The following is a 21,280-nucleotide window of genomic DNA, read 5'->3' on the forward strand; positions in this document are numbered from 1 at the left end:
AATTCTCCGTGGGAATTCCCTGGGGGTCCAGTGGTTAGGACTCGGTGCTTCCACTGCAGGGGCCACAGGTTCCGTCCCTGGTCGGGGAACTGAGATCCCGCATGCCAAGCGGCACAGCCAAAAAAGAAAAAGAAAAAAATTCTCTGCATTTTGGAACTAAGGATAAAATCAGGGATTTTATTCAAGAATACCTTTTAGAATGATGTCCCTGGTACTGCAATATATGGTTTAGCATTCTATAAACTTTGAGGTAGAAAAGTGGACTAAAAACATTTTCCACAGTTGTAGAGAGTTTAAAGCCCAAAAGATTTTCTAACCAGAAAATTCAGTTGATTTGAGTTGTTATTATAGTGTAAATTATGTATGCCAAGTTTGTTAGTCTTCAGATTCTTCTGATGCTGCCCATTGGGGATAGATTTCTATTTATATATACATTTTTAAAAATTTATTTATTTATTTTTGGCTCTGTTGGGTCTTTGTTTCTGTGCGTGGGCTTTCTCTAGTTGCGGTGAGTGGGGGTCACTCTTCATCGCGGTGCATGGGCCTCTCACTGTCGCGGCCTCTCCTGTTGCGGAGCACAAGCTCCAGACGCGCAGGCTCAGTAGTTGTGGCTTACGGGCCTAGTTGCTCCGCAGCATGTGGGATCTTCCCAGACCAGGGCTCGAACCCGTGTCCCCTGCATTGGCAGGCAGACTCAACCACTGTGCCACCAGGGAAGCCCTATATATACATTTTAAACTTCATTCTGTGTTGCTGTGAGAAAAGGCTTGCTTTCTGTTACAAGTTAACATTCACTTTGAATGAACTACCTTAATTTTAATTGCTTCAGAGAAGAGTGTGGATATGCCAGGTAAACTGAAGAAAGTTGAGGATTATTTTTCTTTAACTATATAGTTGTAGTAAAATACAGTTGAAAACTCTCAGCGAAAATAATGTATTTAAGTTCCTGGAGGATTAGAATGAATTAAACTATCGATATTCAGGGTAATTCAGGGAATCTGGTCAGAACTCATTAAAATGAATCTTAATGTCAAAGACTATATTGCCTCCAGAGCATTTGAGGTACAAAGTCAAGAAAAAAGATGGAAACTTATGAAGTTTCTCCGTTTTTCTGAGGTGTTTTTCATGATTCGTACAAAGTAAAAAACTGTGTTTTGTTTACTTACTGGGCATTGTTTGTTTGTAATTTGTCACCATTAACCATATACTTAGCTTGTTTCCTGGAATTTAGTAGTTGCTCAGTAAGTTTTTTGTTTTTAATGAATATTCAGATGATCTGTAACAGAAACCATCTTCTAGTAAATGAGGTGCTTAATTTTGAGGGTCTCTTCTGGCTAACTGATGTGAATTCTGCCCGTGTCTTGTTGGATGTATGTGAGGGGAAGATGAAGCAGTGTTGTGTATGTATTTCTTGTGTCTGTCTGTCTTATCAAAGGCAGCATGTCTTTGTATGTGTGTTTTTATAGAATGGCATAGGAAGTGCAAAAATATCACTAGTATTAACCCAAGACAAGTGATAGAGTTAAGCCAATTTGGACTATTAAGTGGATATTACTGTCCATTTATTACACATGTGCCCATGGTGTTCAGGTGTTTCTCATCAATGACTGCATAGATTGCTGAACCAGTCAAGGGACTCAGGAAGCTAAAAAAGCAGTTAAATTATTCATCTACTACAGCTCTGGACATTGATTCAAGACTTTGGCTTCTTAAACTGGCCAAGTATGAGATATACCATTAAGTGTGTAAAGTAAAAGAAGAAAACGCCTGCCCAATTATCTTTCTTAACCGAGAACCTGATTATACTTCTCTCTAAATGGTGTTCTTTTCTGAAACCTGAGAAAAACCATTTGCCTAGCACAGCTGTTAACTTCCTACAACTGAAATGCTTTCCATTCCCTTTAAAATAAGCCCTTCTGAAGCAGAATGTAGATCACATGTATCATCCAACCAAAAAAGTTTGCTGAGACTACTAGTATCATTTGCCCTGGGGTCCGGAATCTTCACATTCCAGGCAGAGCTCCAGCTGCTCCGATTTAGTTACCAGGTTGTGATTGGCTACACCGCCTACCCTTTTCTCCACCCCTTAATTTTCACTGGGAGAAAGCTTTTGAGCCAGAGATTAAATGTAAGAGCTGTCGCCAGGCTTTCTGAGTGCAGCTGGCACCATGGGTGTGCTCGGGAGCAACTTCTGTTTGCTCTGAGCCCCCCGCCCTGCCTCCCCTTTCACCACGTTTCCTCTGGCAAGGTTTTAAGTACAGCAATTCAAGAAGATTTATCCTCCTAAACTATATTATTCTAAAGCGTATTGCCTCTTGATTGCTGGAAAAGAATCTTTAATTCATTTCAAAAGTAACTTATGAACAAACTTATTAAAAGTGATGAAAGGAGCACTGAAATTGATTAGAACTAATTTTTCACTGTGCCAAAGTGTGCAGTGTCTTTCAGAGGAAACTATAACAGATCTTGTGAGTGTGCCATGCCAGTGGGGAGAATTGAATGTCCCTCATCTGCCTCTTTCCCTAGGGACAGTAGTCATGAGTGCCGAGTGTGCGGGGTCACAGAAGTGGGTCTTTCTGCGTATGCAAAGCACATTTCTGGCCAATTGCACAAAGATAATGTTGATGCCCAGGAAAGAGAAGATGATGGAAAGGAAGAAGAAGAGGAAGATTATTTTGACAAGGAACTCGTTCAGTTAATAAAACAAAGGAAAGAACAAAGTCGGTAAGTAATAATTTTGATATTTTCAAAAGCCTATCTGATCGCTTCTCGGCCTTTTGGCTAAGGTCAAGTGTAGTATCTGTTCTTATCAGTTTAAAAAGCCTATCTGAAACAGAATGTAGTAGAGAATACATTTTCCATTTACATTCTGTTCAGCCTATAGCATTCAGACTTATCTTTTTTTAAAATTAAATTTTTTTTATTGAAGTGTAGTTGATTTACAAAGTTGTGCCACAGACTTATTTATCTTAATTATAAAGTTTACCTTGAAGTTGCTATCTTATTTATAAAAGGCAATGGAATGCTTTCTTGAACTACTGTATTAACTCCTTAAAAAAAAACCCCAAAACTCAGTATTGACCCTACCTAAAAGCTAGGCTATGTATCTGAATTTTACCATGTTGATAACTATGTTTAGAACTGTTTTTATTAGTTCCAAATTGTTTTGGATACCAATAAATTCTTATTTGGTATCCATATTTTCTAGTGGAAGGTATTAGTGAATAAGCTTCATTTGAATATATTAGATGGCATTTCTTATTTCATCCCTTAGGAAAAAATTGTTTTGCCTAATGTGAATTAACATGGTGCTTCTACCAAATTTGCTTTATCCCTTTATTATTAATTTCTTCAGTAAATATTTATTGAATAAATTTATATTCAGTTGGACACTGTCAGGATCATTTCAGCAATAGAAGTTTTATAGCTTGTACTACATAATTTCATACCTAAATCTATAATTCAGGTATTAGCGTTTTGTATTTTAACATTACTGATTTGTGGTCTGAAGAGTTTAATTAATGAAGCAGAAAATTTCAGATATGAGTAAAAGACATATAGAACCAGTTATGAGGTGGGTTAATTTTTTAAGTCCTAGAACATGATAAAAAAAATTTCAAATTATAAAAATTTTAAAGATCCTTCTTGAATACTAGTTATCCCTGGTCTGTATTTCATTTTCAGTTAGAGGTTTAAATATAAAAAAGAAGTAGTTTTTATTCTATATGCTAAACGTTTTTTGAACATGTCCTTGAAGGAGACTTTCTTAGTTTTAAAGTGTCCGTAGCAACATGGTTCTTAAATTATTTAGTTGCTTATCCTTCAAATGACATTCTCACTACTTTCAGTATAGCTGTAGTTTACTCTTGTTTTAGGGTGTTGGAGCCTCTAGGAGACTAACTTCTATTTTTGTTCTTACACTCTTGTGCCACTATTAGCTTATCTGTGTAAATGATTAAACATTAAGTCAGAGGGTAAAAGACCTTCTCAGTAAATTAGACATTCATGTTGTAGATACTATTCTTTGATCATTTTTATATGCCTCTTTGGTGACCTATTTATAAAGTCATCTACTTATTTCTTCATGAGGTTTTTTTCTTTTTTCCTTCATGAGGTTTTTAGTTTATATTATTCTTTCTGGGCTGTGGGTTTAGCTGCATGCTAAACCCACATACTAGGTCATGTCCCCCTGACCTAGCCAATTCATGATGATCTAGGAATTTTACTTTGTGACTGACTTAAATTGCCCAATTCTCCTCATTTCTGGATCATAATTAGTAGAGCCAAGTCAGTGATCTCCTTGGATGTCATAAGTTTCATACTGCCTAGAAACAAAAAAAAAATTTGGTTAATGGTGGTATAAAAATCTTCCAAGTATCTGTAGTAGCACTTGTCACTTGGGGACTTAGGGTCTCCTGTTTAGAAATAGTTGTAATTCATAATGTAAGTGGATGTTTGAACTTTTAGGTAAATTAACTTTTAATTCCGTCTTGTGAAAAAGGAGGAAATTCCAATTTGTGTCCAAAATCTTACAGACATTCGAAGCTTTTAAAGCCAGTTAAAGTCAATACTGAGTTAAAATTTAAGGAGGGAACCCAACTGCCGAAACTTTGAGATTTTTATTCTATCAAGGTCTAGTGGTTAAGAATGTGGGCTCTAAACAGACTTGTGGTTGCTAACGGGGAGGGGAGAGTAGGGGAGGGATGAACTGGGAGTTTGGGGTTAGCAGATGCAAACTATTATATATAGAATGGATAAACAACAAGGTCCTACTGTATAGCGCAGGGAACTATATTCAGTATCCTGTGATAAACCATAATGGAAAAGAATATGAAAGAGAATGTATATATATATTTGTATACATATACATATATGTGTATAACTGAATCACTTTGCTGTATAGTAGAAATTAACACAGAATTGTAAATCATCTACACTTCAGTTTTAAAAAAAAGAGCTCTAGAGTCAGACACCAAGGTTCAGATCTCTGCCGTAACACTAACTAGCTATCTTGCTCTAGGCAAGTTACTTAACCTCTCTAATCCTCAGTTTCCTTATCTAAAAAGTAGGAATAATGCTACTTGCTGCAGAGTTGTGAAAATTAAATGAGATAATCTGTGTAAAGTGATTAGCACTAAATGCCTTATGATAAGTAGGTACTCAATACATTTTAATGAGTATTATTCAATTTTTTGATCACATACCACATGCTAAGCACTGAGCTAGGCATACTATAGGCACTTTTTAGAGAAAAATGGTTTTACGCCTATTCCTGTGATGTTTGCTTAAATTTATTCACGTTTCTGTGAGCTCCTTGTGTAACATGAATAGTTGAAACAGCTGTAGCTTCTTTATAAAAACCTCTAGCTCATGGAGCTCCTTATAGCACTTACTGTGGGTGCTACTTCTTCCGTGCTATTTTACTCCTGTTTGTGACCCTGCTTATTTCCTTAGCTAGATTATAAGCCCTTCAGGAAGAGGAACTATACATAAAAGTTTTCTTTTACCACTAACAGTCACTGAATGTGTACTTAATAATAAAGTGTTTATTAATGAAAGTGATTATGCAAAGTAAAATCTTACCATTTAAAATAGGTTAAGAAACTGGGTTTTCAGAAAGAACCAACTATTGAAGAAATCATGGTATTAAGAGCAGGTGAATATAAATTGTATTAACTATGATAACTAACCATAGCTACAAAATATACTTGTTCTTATTTTCAAAAAATTGTATAATATAAAAATAATAATTGGATGATAGGGACAAAATCCCAGAATATGCCGAGAGAAACAGGAGCAGGAGAGGGAAGACAGTATAAATGTGTCAAGTTTTTAATATTTGGGGGGTGATAGGAGACACAAGATGTTAATTTCTAATCAATAAATTGTGAAATATAAGTTTATATCATTTAAAGATATGAAAGCATCTACTATTTGAAATAAAAGTAGTCTCTGTTACATATTCTAGGTAACAGAGGAGGAAGGCAGAGCGGAAGTTTGGTGGGTTATGCCTTTAGAGGGACCAGGAGAACTCTTTTAAATCACTAATGAAAGACTTTTTTTTCCAGGCAAGATGAACCTTCCAATAGCAGCCAAGAAATAAACTCTGATGACAGGCGATCCCAACGGAGACGAGAAGACCGAATTCCTTACCAAGACAGAGAGAGCTACAGTCAGCCAGCATGGCATCATCGTGGACCTCCTCAGCGGGACCGGAAATGGGAGAAAGATGGCTATAATAATACTAGGAAAAACAGCTTCCCACATTCTTCGAGGAGTAGTGGTGGATCAAGAGGATGTTCTGGGTGGCATAAGGGTGTTGCAGGAGGCTCCTCAACTTGGTTTCACAACCATAGTAATTCTGGAGGTGGTTGGCATTCAAATAGTGGAATGGTAGATTGGAATCATAATGGTACAGGAAGGAATTCCAGTTGGCATTCTGAAGGAACAGGTGGCTTTTCCAGTCGGCATATGAACAGCAGTAACGGAAACTGGAAATCCAGTGTACGTAGCACAAATAGTTGGAATTACAGTGGCCCCGGAGACAAATTTCAACCAAGCAGAAACAGAAATTCTAACTGTCAAATGGAAGATGTGACTATGCTATGGAACAAGAAATCTAAGTCAAACAAATATAATCAAGAGAGATATAAGTGGCAGCGGCAAGAAAATGACAAAGTTGGTGCAGTCGCCACATACAGAGGTCCTTCTGAAGGATTTACAAGTGATAAGTTTTCTTCAGAGGGCTTACTTGACTTCAATTTTGAGCATCTGGAAAGCCAAGCCACTAAACAAACAGATACCTTAGCTTCCAAAATTGGTGGGAAGAATGGCAGTGTGGCAAGGGAAAAGCTCCGTCGCTGGACTCCTTACCCCTCCCAGAAGACTCTGGATTTACAATCGGGAGTGAAAGAAGTCACTGGTAACAAGTTGGAAATGATAGATAATGATTTTAGCTTGATAACCACAGGAATACAAGAGCCCCAAACTGATGAAAGAAATAATTCTCCAACACTGAAAACACAAAAAGAAACACATACTAGATCTCTTAATCATAAAGCCACTTCTGACTGCACTGCTTCCTATGAGGTAGTGAGAGAGGGCCCCATTGTAGAAAAACCTGAACAAGAGCATACCTTAAATAAGATGCCATTGCTAAAATCCCCACTCCTTCCAATTCCAATCACTAAATCAGCTCCTCAAAAGCAAGATTCAAAGAATCCCTCAAAAAACACCAAAACGAATTCTTTTTTTCCTGGAGAACACTCAAACCCCTTGAACAAACCCACAGTGGAAAATAATAAGGGTTCTTACATATCCAAATTGCGAAATTCAGGTCCTCGTGTTTTAAAAGGGCATAAAAGTACATTTGGAACTCACAGGGAACCTGATGAAAATTTAAGTGATACGTTACAAAAAGCCAAAGATGTGCTAGAGTGTAATGAGTCATTGCAAAATCCACTTCTTAGCGCTTCTAAAAGGACCAGGAATTATGCAAAAGCAAGTAGGAATGTAGAAGAGTCTGAAAAAGGATCTTTGAAGATTGAGTTTCAAGTAGACGCATTAGAAGATGAAAGTGATGGAGAGATATCTGATGCAGAAAAGGATGGAACAAAAATTGGAACCCTGGGTTCTGCAACTACAGAAGTTTTATCCTGCAGTACTCATGCTGCTGATGAGAAAAGGGGGGATGACCAAAACCTGAAAACATCTAGAAAACCATCGACTTCCCCATGTAACTCAACAGTTCACCAGAAGGAATCTGAGTTACAAATGACATCTGTAGCCAGCCCACACTCTGACTTATTGCTAGATTTGAAAACCTCTCTAGAAGATGCACAGGTTGATGACCCTGTTAAATCTCATGTATCTTATGAAACAGAAGGCTTTGAGACTACTAGCTTGGATGCTGAGCTTCAAAAAAACGATATAGGTCAGCCCTCAGGCCCTCTCCTGCCTGAACTAAGTAAGCTTGGCTTTCCTGCCTCACTCCAGAGAGATCTAACCCGTCACATTAGCTTGAAGAGCAAAACTGGAGCACACCTTCCTGAGCCAAACCTCAATAGTGCTCGCCGCATCCGCAATATCAGTGGTCATCGAAAGAGTGAGACAGAGAAGGAGTCTGGGCTCAAGCCAACCCTCCGGCAGATTCTAAATGCATCTCGGAGAAATGTCAACTGGGAACAGGTCATTCAGCAAGTAACCAAGAAAAAGCAAGAGCTAGGCAAAGGCTTACCCAGGTGTGTGCCTCTTTTCAGTATCCATTTCCCTTTTTTTCCTTTAAACTTACCCTTTGACTCTGGTCAAGAGAATTCTCCTTGTTAAATTTAATTAAATGTCTGCAAAAAATATACGTTGTAGATGTCTGGTTTAAATATCCAGGAGTGACTACTTGCCTACTCTATAACCAATGGAATAAAGTGTTTCCTAGCAGTGAGTTCAGGTTAAAAAGAAGCACACCTCCTTCTGAGAAATGAAGTAGGGACAAGGAAAAAACTTAGAAATCTAGCACTTTGGTGATAGGGGCCATAAAGTGACAGCATAAAAAAAGTCAATCTATAGCTCTGTATCTATCTATAGATCTTAATGAGTGGTACAGCTTTTAGGTATAACTGTTCTCATTAGCTTTTACTTAGAACGTGTGGATGGTTATCCTTCTGTATTTGCTCTGGGCATTTGTATTTGTGATCACAAAATACTTTCTCCTAAGTACTTGTGTAATAGTTTGGCTATTCATCTTACGTTGAGGCACTAAACTTTTCTGAATGGTAAAGCAGCGTTCAACATAGGTTTGCTACTTGAAAATCATCCTGCTTTATAATTACATAGCCCTCTAGGCTTAAATTTCTATCCTTGTCGAAGTAACATACTTATTGTGCCCCCTTTTCTTTTCCTGTAACTTGTGAGTATCATTGAGATTATAAAGTTCTTAGCATGGTGTCCGCTGCTTGTAAATGCTTAATAAACATTTTTGTTTATTTTTTATTTGTTTGCTGTTAAAAATTACGTATTTATTGTTGATTTAGAGTTCCATATTAAATAAAACCCTCAGTTTTTATTCCCTCCTTTTGTATATAGCTGTATACAAATATCTAATTTGGTACTTGTTACATTATAATACTTACAATAGAGTTAACCTGCTTTATGTTTAGAACTCTTAATGCTCCTTGAGGGCAGAAACCATCTATTTATATTTGTAACCTCAGTGCTTAACAGAGTCTGGCACATTAAGTGGTGCCCCCTCTCCCAACCATGTCTGATTAATTATTTTTCCTTTTCTTTCTTTCTCGAGGTTTGGCATCGAAATGGTGCCTCTAGTTCAAAATGAACAAGAGGTCTTGGATTTGGATGGGGAGCCTGATCTGTCCAGTCTAGAAGGATTCCAGTGGGAAGGTGTTTCGATTTCTTCATCCCCTGGGTTGGCAAGGAAGCGAAGCCTTTCAGAGAGCAGTGTGATCATGGACAGGGCTCCTTCTGTGTTTAGCTTCTTCAGTGAGGAAGCTACAGGCAAAGAAAATGAGCCCCAGCAGATATTTTCACCTAATAACTCATTGAGGTCTGCACAGAGTCAAAAAACAACCATGGGCCTTAAGCAGGAAATGACACCTCTAGCTGCCTCCCTAAGAACAGGTGAAAGAGCTGAAAATGTTGCTACTCGAAGGCGACATAGTGCTCAATTATCATCTGACCATACGATACCTTTGATGCATTTGGCAAAAGACCTGCACAGCCAGGAGAGCTCTACACCACTTTCAGAGAGTCACAATGCCCAGGAGAGTAATGGAGAAGGAAACTCTTTATCATCAAATGCATCCTTAGCCCTTGCAATCTCCAGTTTGACAGATGCAGCCACAGACAGTAGCTGTACTTCTGGTGCTGAACAAAATGATGTCCAGAATATTAGAAAGAAACGAAGAGCCACTGGAGTGAGTATGATTCCTGTGCTTTTTGTAGAACATTTCATGTGGTGACTTGGCCTTAATTAGAAAGACTTAACTGTTTAATTTTTCTTGGGTATCTGGGGTTGTGGTTCTCCCTACTCTGGAATAAAAGATTTCTGAAGCTTACTCTTACTTTCATATTCTTATCCTACTGGATTCTTTAACTGAGTAACTCTAGTAAGTTAGATGTAATTGAATATGAATGTATAGTACTAGGAAAATATGAAGTCATCTCTAAAACTAGTATCTAAGCCAATGATTCTTTGTATCACCTGACCAAGGAATGAGCCACATCTTCAGCTGTAACTTTATCTGTTTTCATGATGCATTCTGTACTGCTGAAGAAAGGTACTCTAGTGTTGTATTTGTAGGGCATGTGTGCTTGTCGGACCCAGGACTACTAGGCTTAACACTAAGGTAGTTTTATACTATGAGAGTACATCTACATGAGCATAGTCTTAGTCTCTGTTACTCTATCTTTTGTACTTAAGTTACCCAGCCTGGTCTTTTTAGAATCCATTACTTCACTGATACTTCTCTTTTGGCACCTCTGATGTTAATATTGCCTAACCCTTTCAGGAACCCTTTCTGAAAAGAAAGAGTTGCTGGTGGTAATATAGTCTGGAATCTGTCACTGTGAAAATGGGCTGTTTCCTTTAATATTGGGACAATATAACAAAGTAGTTATTCCAGCTCTGCTCCTTTGAGCTAGATGCTGTAGTGGATATTATTGGATGAGAGATTGTCTTATGACAAAGCTAATGTCTTGGGGCTTGTCTCAGGCTGTTGAGTTTTTGGTTGTAAAGATTTTCTTGCTGAATTCTAAAGTAGAAACTATGAAATCAGATACATGTATTATTAGCTTTTACCAAGGTGATATGCTTTGCCTAAGCCCTGTGGGATTAGCATCCCTCTAGGTTGCTAGGGAGGTACTTGACCTTGGATTGTATTTTTTTTTAATCAGATACATTCATTCGACTAATATGAGTTCATACCATGTTCATGAGACTCCTACTGCCCTGTTAGAGATGGTAGCAATAATGACGAATAATGTATGACTATCTTAGAACTGGTTCTTTTTTTCCCCTCCTGGATAATGGCCTTTACATAGTTAACATTATTCAATTTTCTTTATCTCCTTAGGATGGATCTTCTCCTGAACTCCCAAGTCTTGAGAGAAAAAATAAAAGAAGGAAGATTAAAGGAAAGAAAGGTATAGTATAGAATATTCTGGCAGAAAGAAATTGTTCTTACAGCAATTCAGCCTTTTTACAACTTGATACAGAGTGTAGCTTATCAAACATGGAATGCCCATTTATTTATTTATTTATATTTGATATTTTTGTCATCTTGCTTAAGGGCATAGAAAAAGTTTGATTTCCTACTATCCAGTTGCAGCTGTAAAAGAAATATATGATGCCACCTAGACCTGAAAGCTAAAGTTAATATATATCTTGGACAAACTGAATTCAGTGTATAGCTAGAAAGTGTCACTGGGCCTTTTCAGTGGGGTGAAGAGGAATAGGACATTTAGTAAAAATTTTATCCCTCTTGGTCATTTATAGCCATTTCTCTCACTTTCCATTTTTGAGGCATCTTGGTTGCTCTCCTCATGTGAGTTAAGTAGAGAAGTTGTTAGTGTGGCTCCCTGACTGATATGCTTCTATGACTCTTGCCTTACACTGACTCTGACACCGTTAGGGTATAAAGGCTAGGGCAGGAAGTGATTGGATGAACTTTCGGTGATTGGATGTGATAGATAAGGTGGGAGTCAAGGGTGACCTCATTTTCTGGCTGTGGCAGTTGGGTGGATGATGGCATTATTTGTAGAGCTAGAAAATTCCATGAGAGTTTCAGGTTGAGGATAGAGGAAGATGGTGAGTTCCCTTTTGGATCCCTTGAGTTAAAGGACTTTAGAGACACCTAGGTAGAGGTATCAAGTTGGTAGTTGGATATGTGGGTCTGGAGTTTAGGGGAGAGGTCTTGGAGTATTGAATGGGAAAGAGGCAAACATAAAGATGACAAATACGTGCACATAGTAGAACATTTTATTTAAAGTAACTTAAGTGTACTGTTTTAAATCTACATTTTCTTCAGGATGCCTTTTGTAATAAAGAGAACTACTTTAAATTAACAGACTAGAAAAATATGAATCGGGAAGAGAGTGCAAGCAGTTCAGGTTTGGGGCCCAATCTAAGCCAAAGCCTTGGGTGAAGAGGGTAGTAGATAAAGGAACATGGGAAATGAAACCTACAAGAGTTGATTTGCCTGGGGCAGAGATTTTGCTTGGAAGGGTCATGGTGGAAGATGGTGATTTGGTAAATTGGTACCATGTGGTGGTACACTTGAAACCATGAGGCTTGGTTTCTGACAGCATCAGGCTTGACTACATGATTTGTAAAATTTGATGAGTCTCCTTCCAGTGACCTAGTGGGGAGAAAATAAAGGCCTGTCCTAGACAATTGATGCAGTTCCATCTTCTGAGGAACTGTATTATTAATGAGAAGTCTCCAGTATTAAACTGAACCTTATGGTTTCTTTTGACAGAACGTTCTCAGGTTGACCAGCTGCTGCATATTTCTTTAAGGGAGGAAGAACTAAGCAAATCATTGCAGTGCATGGATAACAACCTTCTGCAAGCCCGTGCAGCTCTTCAGACGGCTTATGTTGAAGTTCAGAGGCTACTTATGCTCAAGCAGCAGGTAGTAGCAGATGCAATGTCTAGTGAAAATGGATCACCTTGAAGTTGGATTTAAAAATGCTTAACAAAATACTTTATTTTTAGATAACTATGGAGATGAGTACCCTGAGGACCCATAGAATACAGATTCTACAGGGATTACAAGGTATTCAGAGAATCTGATGGATTGGACCCTCTGTAACTTGTTACTTTTTGGTTCTCTGTGGAGGGGAATTAAAATGTTATGAAAAAGTTAATATGATTTTTCTCGTGTCTCCTTGGTTTTATCCTTCTATAGAAAGGCCTGTGAGACTGTATATCCCCAAAATGCTTATGTTACAGAAAGAGTCCTGGGTTAGGAGTCCCAAGACTAGGGTTCACATTTTGGCTCTTCTTTTAGTACCGATGTGACTTTGGATAAGTCACTTATAATCTGAAAAATTGGAATATTAATGCCTGTTCTTTGGTAGTTATATATATATAATATAATATATATAATATAGCTTATATAATAATCTATTTTAAAGAATTATGAGGGTTTTTAAAATTCTCTTGTAATCTTTAAAAATACAAATTGGCTCAGAAATGAGTGGCTTTTCAGGTAACATTTTTGCATTTGTGTATGTTTCCCATTCTAGAAACATATGAACCTTCTGAGCGTCCAGACCAGGTTCCCTGTAACCTTACACAAGAACAAAGGAACATTAGATCTCAAACATCTGCTGATGCCACACTGCTGCCTACTCCTTTTTTCCCGGTTTTCCTGGAGGCTTCATCTTCCCATGTGTCTCCGTCATCCACTGGAGCCCCTCTCCAAGGAATCGCATCTACTTTCCAAGCCCATGGCAGTGTTCCTGCTCCAGACTCATCAGTTCAGATTAAACAAGAGCCCATGTCTCCTGAACAGGATGAGAATGTGAATGCTGTGTCACAAGGCTCTGCTTGCAATGTGTCCAAGGAATTACTGCAAGCTAATAGTATGTAAACTTTTCTCTGGGTTAAGGGCAACCCTGTAGTGGGTCTACGGCAATTTTATATCAGTGATGTAACATCATACTTGCCCATTAAAACTGAAGTTATTACAGTTTTTCTTGAAGTTTTCTTATTTAGGAAGATTATTTAAATATTGGTAACCTTTTTCTAATTTTCTCTAATGTAGGATTACTGAAGTGACTTTGGATTAGCACTTAACAGGTTTCATTTATTAGGATTGGTGCAGAATTATTTGGTTTTTGTGAGATAAATGGCATTGAAGTTGTTTAGTCAATTTTCTAGATAAGATATATCCTCTGAATTTCTCATTACTTAACTATCTTTATCATTTCAAGTACAAACTAGGGTTAATGTAGACCTGAGGAGCAGGTGGCCATGATGAAAGGCAGAGGGCTCTGGGGTTTGGAATCATCTAATAGAAACTTGGGTGTTTTTGAGAAATAGCCAGGGTTTTTACTCTCTTCATAAAATAATTCTTAGCTAGTTACCATTTGAGAATAACTTCCAAGCTATTTAAAATCTCATCTGAAGTTTGCATAACCACAGTGGTGCTACATTGAAAATTAAGTAAGAAGCAAACAGGGACTTCCCTGGTGGTCCAGTGGGTAAGACTCCACCCTCCCAATGTAAGGGACCTGGGTTGATTCCTGGTTGGGGAACTAGATACCCTATGCATGCCGCAACTAAGAAGTCTGCATGCTGCAACTAAGAAGTCCGCATGCCGCAACTAAGAAGCCCGCATGCTGCAACTAAGAAGCCTGTGAGCTGCAACTAAAGATTCCACCTGCTGCAACTAAGACCCGACACAGCCTAAATAAACAAATAATTAATAAATAAATATTAAAATGAAAGAAGCAAACTGATATTGTGTGATTTTTTTTTTTTGAGCAAAAACAAAAAGTCTGAAGAATTATCCTACATTTTGCTATCTGTTGCAACACTAATTGATATCTACATCAAATGTATATTATCTTTCATATTGAATTATGTTATTTTTATATGGATACTATTTAGTATTTTTTAAAAACTAGTAGTATTTTTTTCAAAAATAGCTTGTATTTTATTTCCTTTTCTGATTGCAAAACTAATTCATGTTCATTGTAAAAAATTGGGAAATTATAAAAATGTGGATTTGTTATTTTGTTATATATTTCAGTCTTAAAATTATAAATGCTTATGTGCTTACATGAGACTTTATACAAAGGACAAGTCATAGTCTGTTATAACTTGATTTTTTTCCCACTTAATTATCATGATCATTTTCCTGTGTCATAAAAATAATTCATCTAAAACACTATTTTACTAGTTGTATAATATTTCAGAAGTTGCATAATATGAATATACAATAATTTATATAATCTTTGAATATTTACGTTTTTTCCTTTTTTTGTATTCTGTATAACGCTGCATTGTATATGTCTTTGAGTATGTCTGTGATTATTTCATCAGTTTAAATTTCTAGACATGAAATAACTAAGTCAAAGAAAATAGACATTTTAAGTCAGCTGACTTTTTAACTGCTAGTATGTAGCTAAATTGGATGATATACAGGTAAAATGCATAATGAAAACTTCTATGAAATAAAGGTGAAAGCACTTTAGCTAAATAGATATTTGTGTCTACTAAGAATAAAACACATTGTTAAATATGTGGACATTTCAAACAAGAAAGAAAAAAGATCAATAGAAACAATCCCTGCCCATAAAAGGAGCTTTTGTAGGGTATAAGACATGCATGTAATTTGTGAGATTAATGCAAGGCAAAGTATATAAATACTGTAATAGAAATATGTGTAGGTTATGGGAAGCTGAGGGGTGAGATAACTAAACCATGACTGTTAAAGTTGTTAACATATCGAAATGTCATTATTTGGTAGAAGTTCAATCAGTGATAACTGTAGTTTATGACTACAAATACCAGACACAAAAACGATGGAATAATTCTTTTTTTCCTTCTCAATTCAGGAGAGATCAGTGACAGTAGTCCAGTTTATCCAGTTATCACTGCAGCATTGTCCTTATCAGAGCTAACAGAGAGATTCCATGAGCCTAGCCAAGAACTGAAGTTTTCTGTGGAGCAAGGAAATACCAGAAACAGAGGGAACAATCCCTCTTCCCAATCAGCTGGTCTTCCTAGCATAAATAAAGAAGGTGAAGAGCCAAACAGAGGCAACAGCGGGTCTGAAGCCTGTACCAGTTCTTTTCCAAGATTGTCCTTTGCTTCAGAAACCCCTTTAGAGAAAGAGCCCCACTCTCCAGCTGACCATCCAGAGCAACAGGCAGAGTCCACTCTGACATCAGCTGAAGCTAGGGGGAACAAGAAAAAGAAGAAACTTAGGAAGAAGAAAACTCTGCGGGCTGCCCATGTTCCTGAGAACAGTGACACTGAACAGGATATATTTACTGCTAAACCTGTAAGGAAAGTAAAAACTGGAAAGTCCACTAAAGGGGGGAAAGTGACAACCTCCACCTGGGAAGATAGCAGAACTGGTCCAGAACAAGAGAGTGTCAGAGATGAACCAGATAGTGACTCGTCTCTGGAAGTCCTAGAAATTCCTAATCCTCAGTTAGAAGTGGTAGCCATTGATTCTTCTGAAACTGGAGAAGAGAAACCAGACAGCCCATCTAAAAAGGATATTCGTAACTCCACAGAGCTAAACTCATTAGAAACTTCTCGCTCTGGTTGTGATGAAGTTAGCTCTACCAGTGAGATTGGCACCCGTTATAAAGATGGCATCCCTGTAAGGTAAGGACACCATGTTGGTCCAATCAGAATAGCTTTCACCATTCTATTCTTGAAAAATAGAACTTTTTTTTCTGAATCAGAAGTTTTTTAAAGAGTCACATTTATAGAAAATCACTAGGGATAATGGGTATGGAAGAATCAAACCTTAGCAATGGAGATTTTCTGTTTTCTCATTTGTGTTGTAAATATTTACTGTACTTTTATTTCCTTTCATATAGAAATTTCAGATGGAAAAACCGATCTCTTATATCATTGCTATTTTGTCCATTGTTTAGAACAATCTTTTGAGTCAGGAAAATATAAGTTTTACTGCCTGGCCTGTTCACACAGATGCTAAGAAGACTTTTGCTATTATTTTGTAGTGTGGCAGAAACTCAGACTGTGATCTCCTCCATAAAAGGATCAAAGAACTCTTCAGGTATTTGGTTGTTCAGTTTTATTTAAATTAATCACAGAAAAAAAGTCTTGTAAATGTTAGAGCCAGGGTTTAAATCTACTTAAATATGCTTATACAATAGGGGACGGGTACTGGGCTTGTTACCAAGAGGATTGCTTTGACCAGCAGTTATGGTATTCCTAAATCCTCAAATCCTGGCATTTCAGTTTCTTACTCCCATCTCTCTTACCTGGCTGTCTTACGTGTTCACCTAATTAGTATAGTTGGCCTTCTGTATCTTCGGTTCCACATCTATGGCTTCAACTAACTGCAGATTGTGTGATATGCATTTATTGGGGAAAAAGTGGACCTGCACAATTCAAACCATGTTGTTCAAGGGTCAGCTGTAAACAGGAGGATGTGTATAGGTTATATACAAATACTACACCGTTTTATATAAGGGGCTTGAGCATCCGTGGATTTCAGTGTGGGGGGGGTGGGGGAGTTCTGAAGCCAGTCCCCTTTGGATACCAAGGGACAATTGTATTAAGGCTTTGTTGGCTCTGGGGGGTTTTGCTTTGAGAAGGAACTACTTAAAAATAATGCCTTGGGCTTCCCTGGTGGCGCAGTGGTTGGGGGTCCACATGCCGATGCAGGGGACACGGGTTCGGGCCCCGGTCCGGGAAGATCCCACATGCCGCGGAGCGGCTGGGCCCGTGAGCCATGGCCACTGGGCCTGCGCGTCCGGAGCCTGTGCTCCGCAACGGGGGAGGCCACAACAGTGAGACACCCGCATACCACAAAAAAAAAAAAAATAAATAATAATAATAATAATGCCTTACTCAACAAGATAACTGGCAGCAGAGGAAACTGGATGTGGAAAGATACTTGGTGCCTTATGGGTATCACTCAAAGCTCACTATATAAGTATCTTGTTCTGAAGTGAAAGGTCTTCCCTGCCTTTATTATGAAATCTTCATAATGAAGATCACTAATGAAAATGTGGTGTTTTGCTGGGGGAACTAGGCTTTAAGGAGAATCCAGAGACCACTTTTTCATAATGGTTTAAATTTTTTAGTATCTTTTGAGACACAGGCAGACATATCTCTGAAACATACTCTTGTTTTCTAGAAATATCTTCAGAGCCAGGAGATGATGATGAGCCCACAGAAGGGAGCTTTGAGGGGCACCAAGCTGCAGTGAATGCAATTCAGATATTTGGGAATTTACTGTATACCTGTTCAGCAGATAAAACTGTCCGAGTTTATAATCTCGTGGTAAGTTGATACATCAATTTGAATATTTTTGCTTGGTTGCAGATTTTAGAAACTCCAAGTAACTCTCTCTTAGACTAGGAGTTTATTTGCTGTCCAGAGATGGAGTGGGCTTTAGACTAACTTTAGATACAGTTGATCCAGCGGCTCAATGGGGTCACTGGAGACTTAATTTCTTTCTTTATTTCCATTCTGCCTTCTCTGATATCACCTTTTACTAAAGCAAGTTCTCCTCCTGCTCACAGATAGATGTCAGTAGCCACAGGGGTTTCTTTTCTCTCCCACCACCAAAAAAGCGTCCTGTGCTTTCCTCTCTGAACAATCACTTGGCAAAAGGAAATGGGATGATAACAATAGGCTCCCGACAGTCAGGTCCCAGCCCTGGAGTTGATGCTGAGGTCTGTCACATAGCTGCTACATAATAGAGAAGGGATAGAGTGAGTACTGGGGAAGTAGTCAATATAAGAGGAGGCGTTTTCCCTGAGAGTTGATTAATTATCCCGGTTATTAAGAAGAGCAACGGTCTTCCACTACCCCACACTTAGGATAATCTGATGCTCATTACTCTCAATTTTTGTAGAATGGACTTTTGAGTTTTGAGTCTGGTATGCGTCAAACTAATTCTGTTTATCCACAACGATAGCCAAGAAACTTTAGGAACACTATGTTTGAACAAATATGGTGAAAGTGTTTGAAACTGATGAAGTCCTTGAAAATCAAAAGATTAGATAGATGATGGACTGAGAAAATGTTTGCTGTAGGCAACAGGTATATAGGTTCCTTTAGCCTAATAATGCGAGGGCAACAGGGATGACTGAAGGAAGGAAGCAATGGTACCAGGAGGTGTGACTGTAAGATTTGGGGAATTGGCTCTAACTCTGAACTGAAAGGTAAGTATAGGTATATATGTACATTCTAAATATATAACAGTATGTACACAGAGACAACAGGATGTTCCATTATGAAACCACATCTGGAACACTAGACCTGTGATGGCACCTGACATGTCTTTGAATATTGTGGCGCATTCTCTGCATACTGATGAAATGCAGGAACTTACTGGGTAATTAGCTATAGTTTGGATTTGCTAGCTTTTTGGTCCATATGTTGGAGAGCCTTGCCCTAGATGTTAACTAAAATTCTGATATGTCTTATAGCAAATTGCCCTAAGTATTGGATTGGCCAAAAAGTTTGTTCAGGTTTTTCTGTAACATCTTATGGAAAAACCCAAACGAACTTATGGCTCAGTTAACATATAGTTGCAGGTACCTCAGTACATGTGACTGTTTGCTGGGCATTCACTGAACAGGTATTTACTGAACACCTTTTGATACCAGGTAATATTCTAGACTCTGAGGCTACAACAATGAACTGTATGTTTTAGCATCATTGTTTTTTTTGAGGAAATACATTATCTAATCCATTTATATCCACAAGTAATGATCTGAACTGTGCTTGACTTTAGAGTCGGAAGTATATTGGTGTCTTTGAGGGCCATACCTCCAAAGTGAACTGCCTCCTGGTTACTCAGACCTCTGGGAAGAATGCTGCCCTTTACACTGGTTCCAGTGATCACACCATTCGCTGCTATAATGTTAAGGTAAGTGGGTCCAGCAAAATCAAACGTGATAATATTGAAACACTTTGACTGTATTTACTGTGTAGAGTGGAGACACTGAGACAGATGCTTCATTCTGTTCACTTTCTTGCTTCTGAACTTACTCCAGTACCCTGTATAGCCTTTGGAAGAAATGAGGCTTAGATCTAAACCATGTTTTCTGTCTCTCTCCACCAGTATCTTTTCACTTACTACTATTAATAATATACCTCCTTTGATCTTTTCAACAATTACTCTTGATTTTTATTTTCATATCATATGCCAAAATTAATACTGGAGAGAAAACAAAATGTTTAACTTTTTTAAACCTGAAAACATAGAAGTAGATATCTCCTCTGAGAAAGAATTTTCTAAATGTATTGTAAGAAATGAGAGAAAATCATTAGCATTAAATATATATATTATAGGACTTCCCTGGTGGCGCAGTGGTTAAGAATCCGCCTGTTAATGCAGAGGACACGGGTTTGATCCCTGGTCTGGGAAGATCCCACATGCTGCGGAGCAACTAAGCCTGTGCACCACAACTACTGAGCCTGTGCTCTAGAGCCCGTGAGCCACAACTACTGAGCCCACGTGCCACAACTACTGAAGCCCATGCTCCTAGAGCCCATGCTCCACAACAAGAGAAGCCACCACAGTGAGAAGCCCACACACCGCAAAGAAGAGTAGCCCCCGCTCACCACAACTAGAGAAAGCCCGTGCACAGCAGCAAAGACCCAGTACAGCCAAAAATAAATAAATAAATTTAAAATATATATATATATACACACATATATTCTTTAAAAGAGTTGATTATTTAAGACAAAATTTATAATACCAAAGATTAGGTTTTTAACATATATAGGTGGAATGTGTGGTAACAGGAACACAAAGGAAAGGGAGGATGGAATTGTGCTGGTGCAAGGTTCTTATATTTTATTGGGGATAAGTCAGTTTTACTTTGAACTAGATTGTTACAATTTAAAGAGGTAATCTCCAGAAGGCTGCCTCACAGCTTCAGTGTGCGTCAGATAGACCTGGAGAGCTTGTTAAAACACATATTACTGGACCCCACTCCCAGGGCTTCTGATTCAGTAGGCTTCGGATAGGGCCCAAGAATTTACATTTCTAACATGTGATACTGATGCTACTGGTGTAGGGGCCACACTCTGAGAACAGCTGCCCTGGAGCAACCACTAAAAGAATAAAGCAAAGAAAGACAGCTAAAAAATTTAATAGAGGAATTAAAATGGCATACTAAAAAACACTTGTTTAATGCAAAACAAGGCAGAAATGGGGGAACAGAGAAATAAAAATGAGACAAATAGAAAGCAAATTGGAGTCTAAATCTAGCCATATTTAATAATTATATTAAATGTGAATTAACACTAAAATCAAAAGGCAGAGATTGACTAGCTAAAGAACAAACATCAAAATCTGTGCTGTCGGGCTTCCCTGGTGGCGCAGTGGTTGAGAGTCTGCCTGCCAATGCAGGGGACACGGGTTCGTGCCCCAGTCCGGGAAGATCCCACATGCCGCGGAGCGGCTGGGCCCGTGAGCCATGGACGCTGAGCCTGCGTGTCCGGAGCCTGTGCTCTGCAACGGGAGAGGCCACAACACTGAGAGGCCCGCGTACCGCAAAAAAAAAAAAAAAAAAAAAAAAAAAAAAAAAAA

The 21,280-nt window shown here is 38.2% G+C and overlaps 1 protein-coding gene and 1 pseudogene across 4 annotated transcripts in view; both read left to right on the top strand.

Moving 5' to 3' along the window:
* ZNF106 (zinc finger protein 106) overlaps positions 1 to 21,280 on the top strand; it is a 62,655-nt gene that overhangs the window by 25,138 nt on the left and 16,237 nt on the right. For all 4 annotated transcript variants that reach the window (XM_024732363.1, XM_024732365.1, XM_024732364.1 and 1 more), the window contains 11 exons: positions 2,527 to 2,724; positions 6,069 to 8,240; positions 9,293 to 9,926; positions 11,085 to 11,154; positions 12,489 to 12,643; positions 12,727 to 12,787; positions 13,260 to 13,598; positions 15,579 to 16,359; positions 16,722 to 16,777; positions 17,867 to 18,012; positions 19,475 to 19,609. In XM_024732363.1, coding sequence (XP_024588131.1) covers positions 2,527 to 2,724; positions 6,069 to 8,240; positions 9,293 to 9,926; positions 11,085 to 11,154; positions 12,489 to 12,643; positions 12,727 to 12,787; positions 13,260 to 13,598; positions 15,579 to 16,359; positions 16,722 to 16,777; positions 17,867 to 18,012; positions 19,475 to 19,609 — 4,747 coding nt within the window. The remainder of the gene's footprint in view (positions 1 to 2,526; positions 2,725 to 6,068; positions 8,241 to 9,292; positions 9,927 to 11,084; positions 11,155 to 12,488; positions 12,644 to 12,726; positions 12,788 to 13,259; positions 13,599 to 15,578; positions 16,360 to 16,721; positions 16,778 to 17,866; positions 18,013 to 19,474; positions 19,610 to 21,280) is intronic.
* On the top strand, positions 2,762 to 2,939 carry LOC112391298 (uncharacterized; annotated as a pseudogene).

Source organism: Neophocaena asiaeorientalis, unplaced genomic scaffold (genome assembly GCF_003031525.2).
Source record: "Neophocaena asiaeorientalis asiaeorientalis breed wild unplaced genomic scaffold, Neophocaena_asiaeorientalis_V1.1 scaffold119, whole genome shotgun sequence".
In the NCBI taxonomy this organism is placed as follows: domain Eukaryota; kingdom Metazoa; phylum Chordata; class Mammalia; order Artiodactyla; family Phocoenidae; genus Neophocaena; species Neophocaena asiaeorientalis.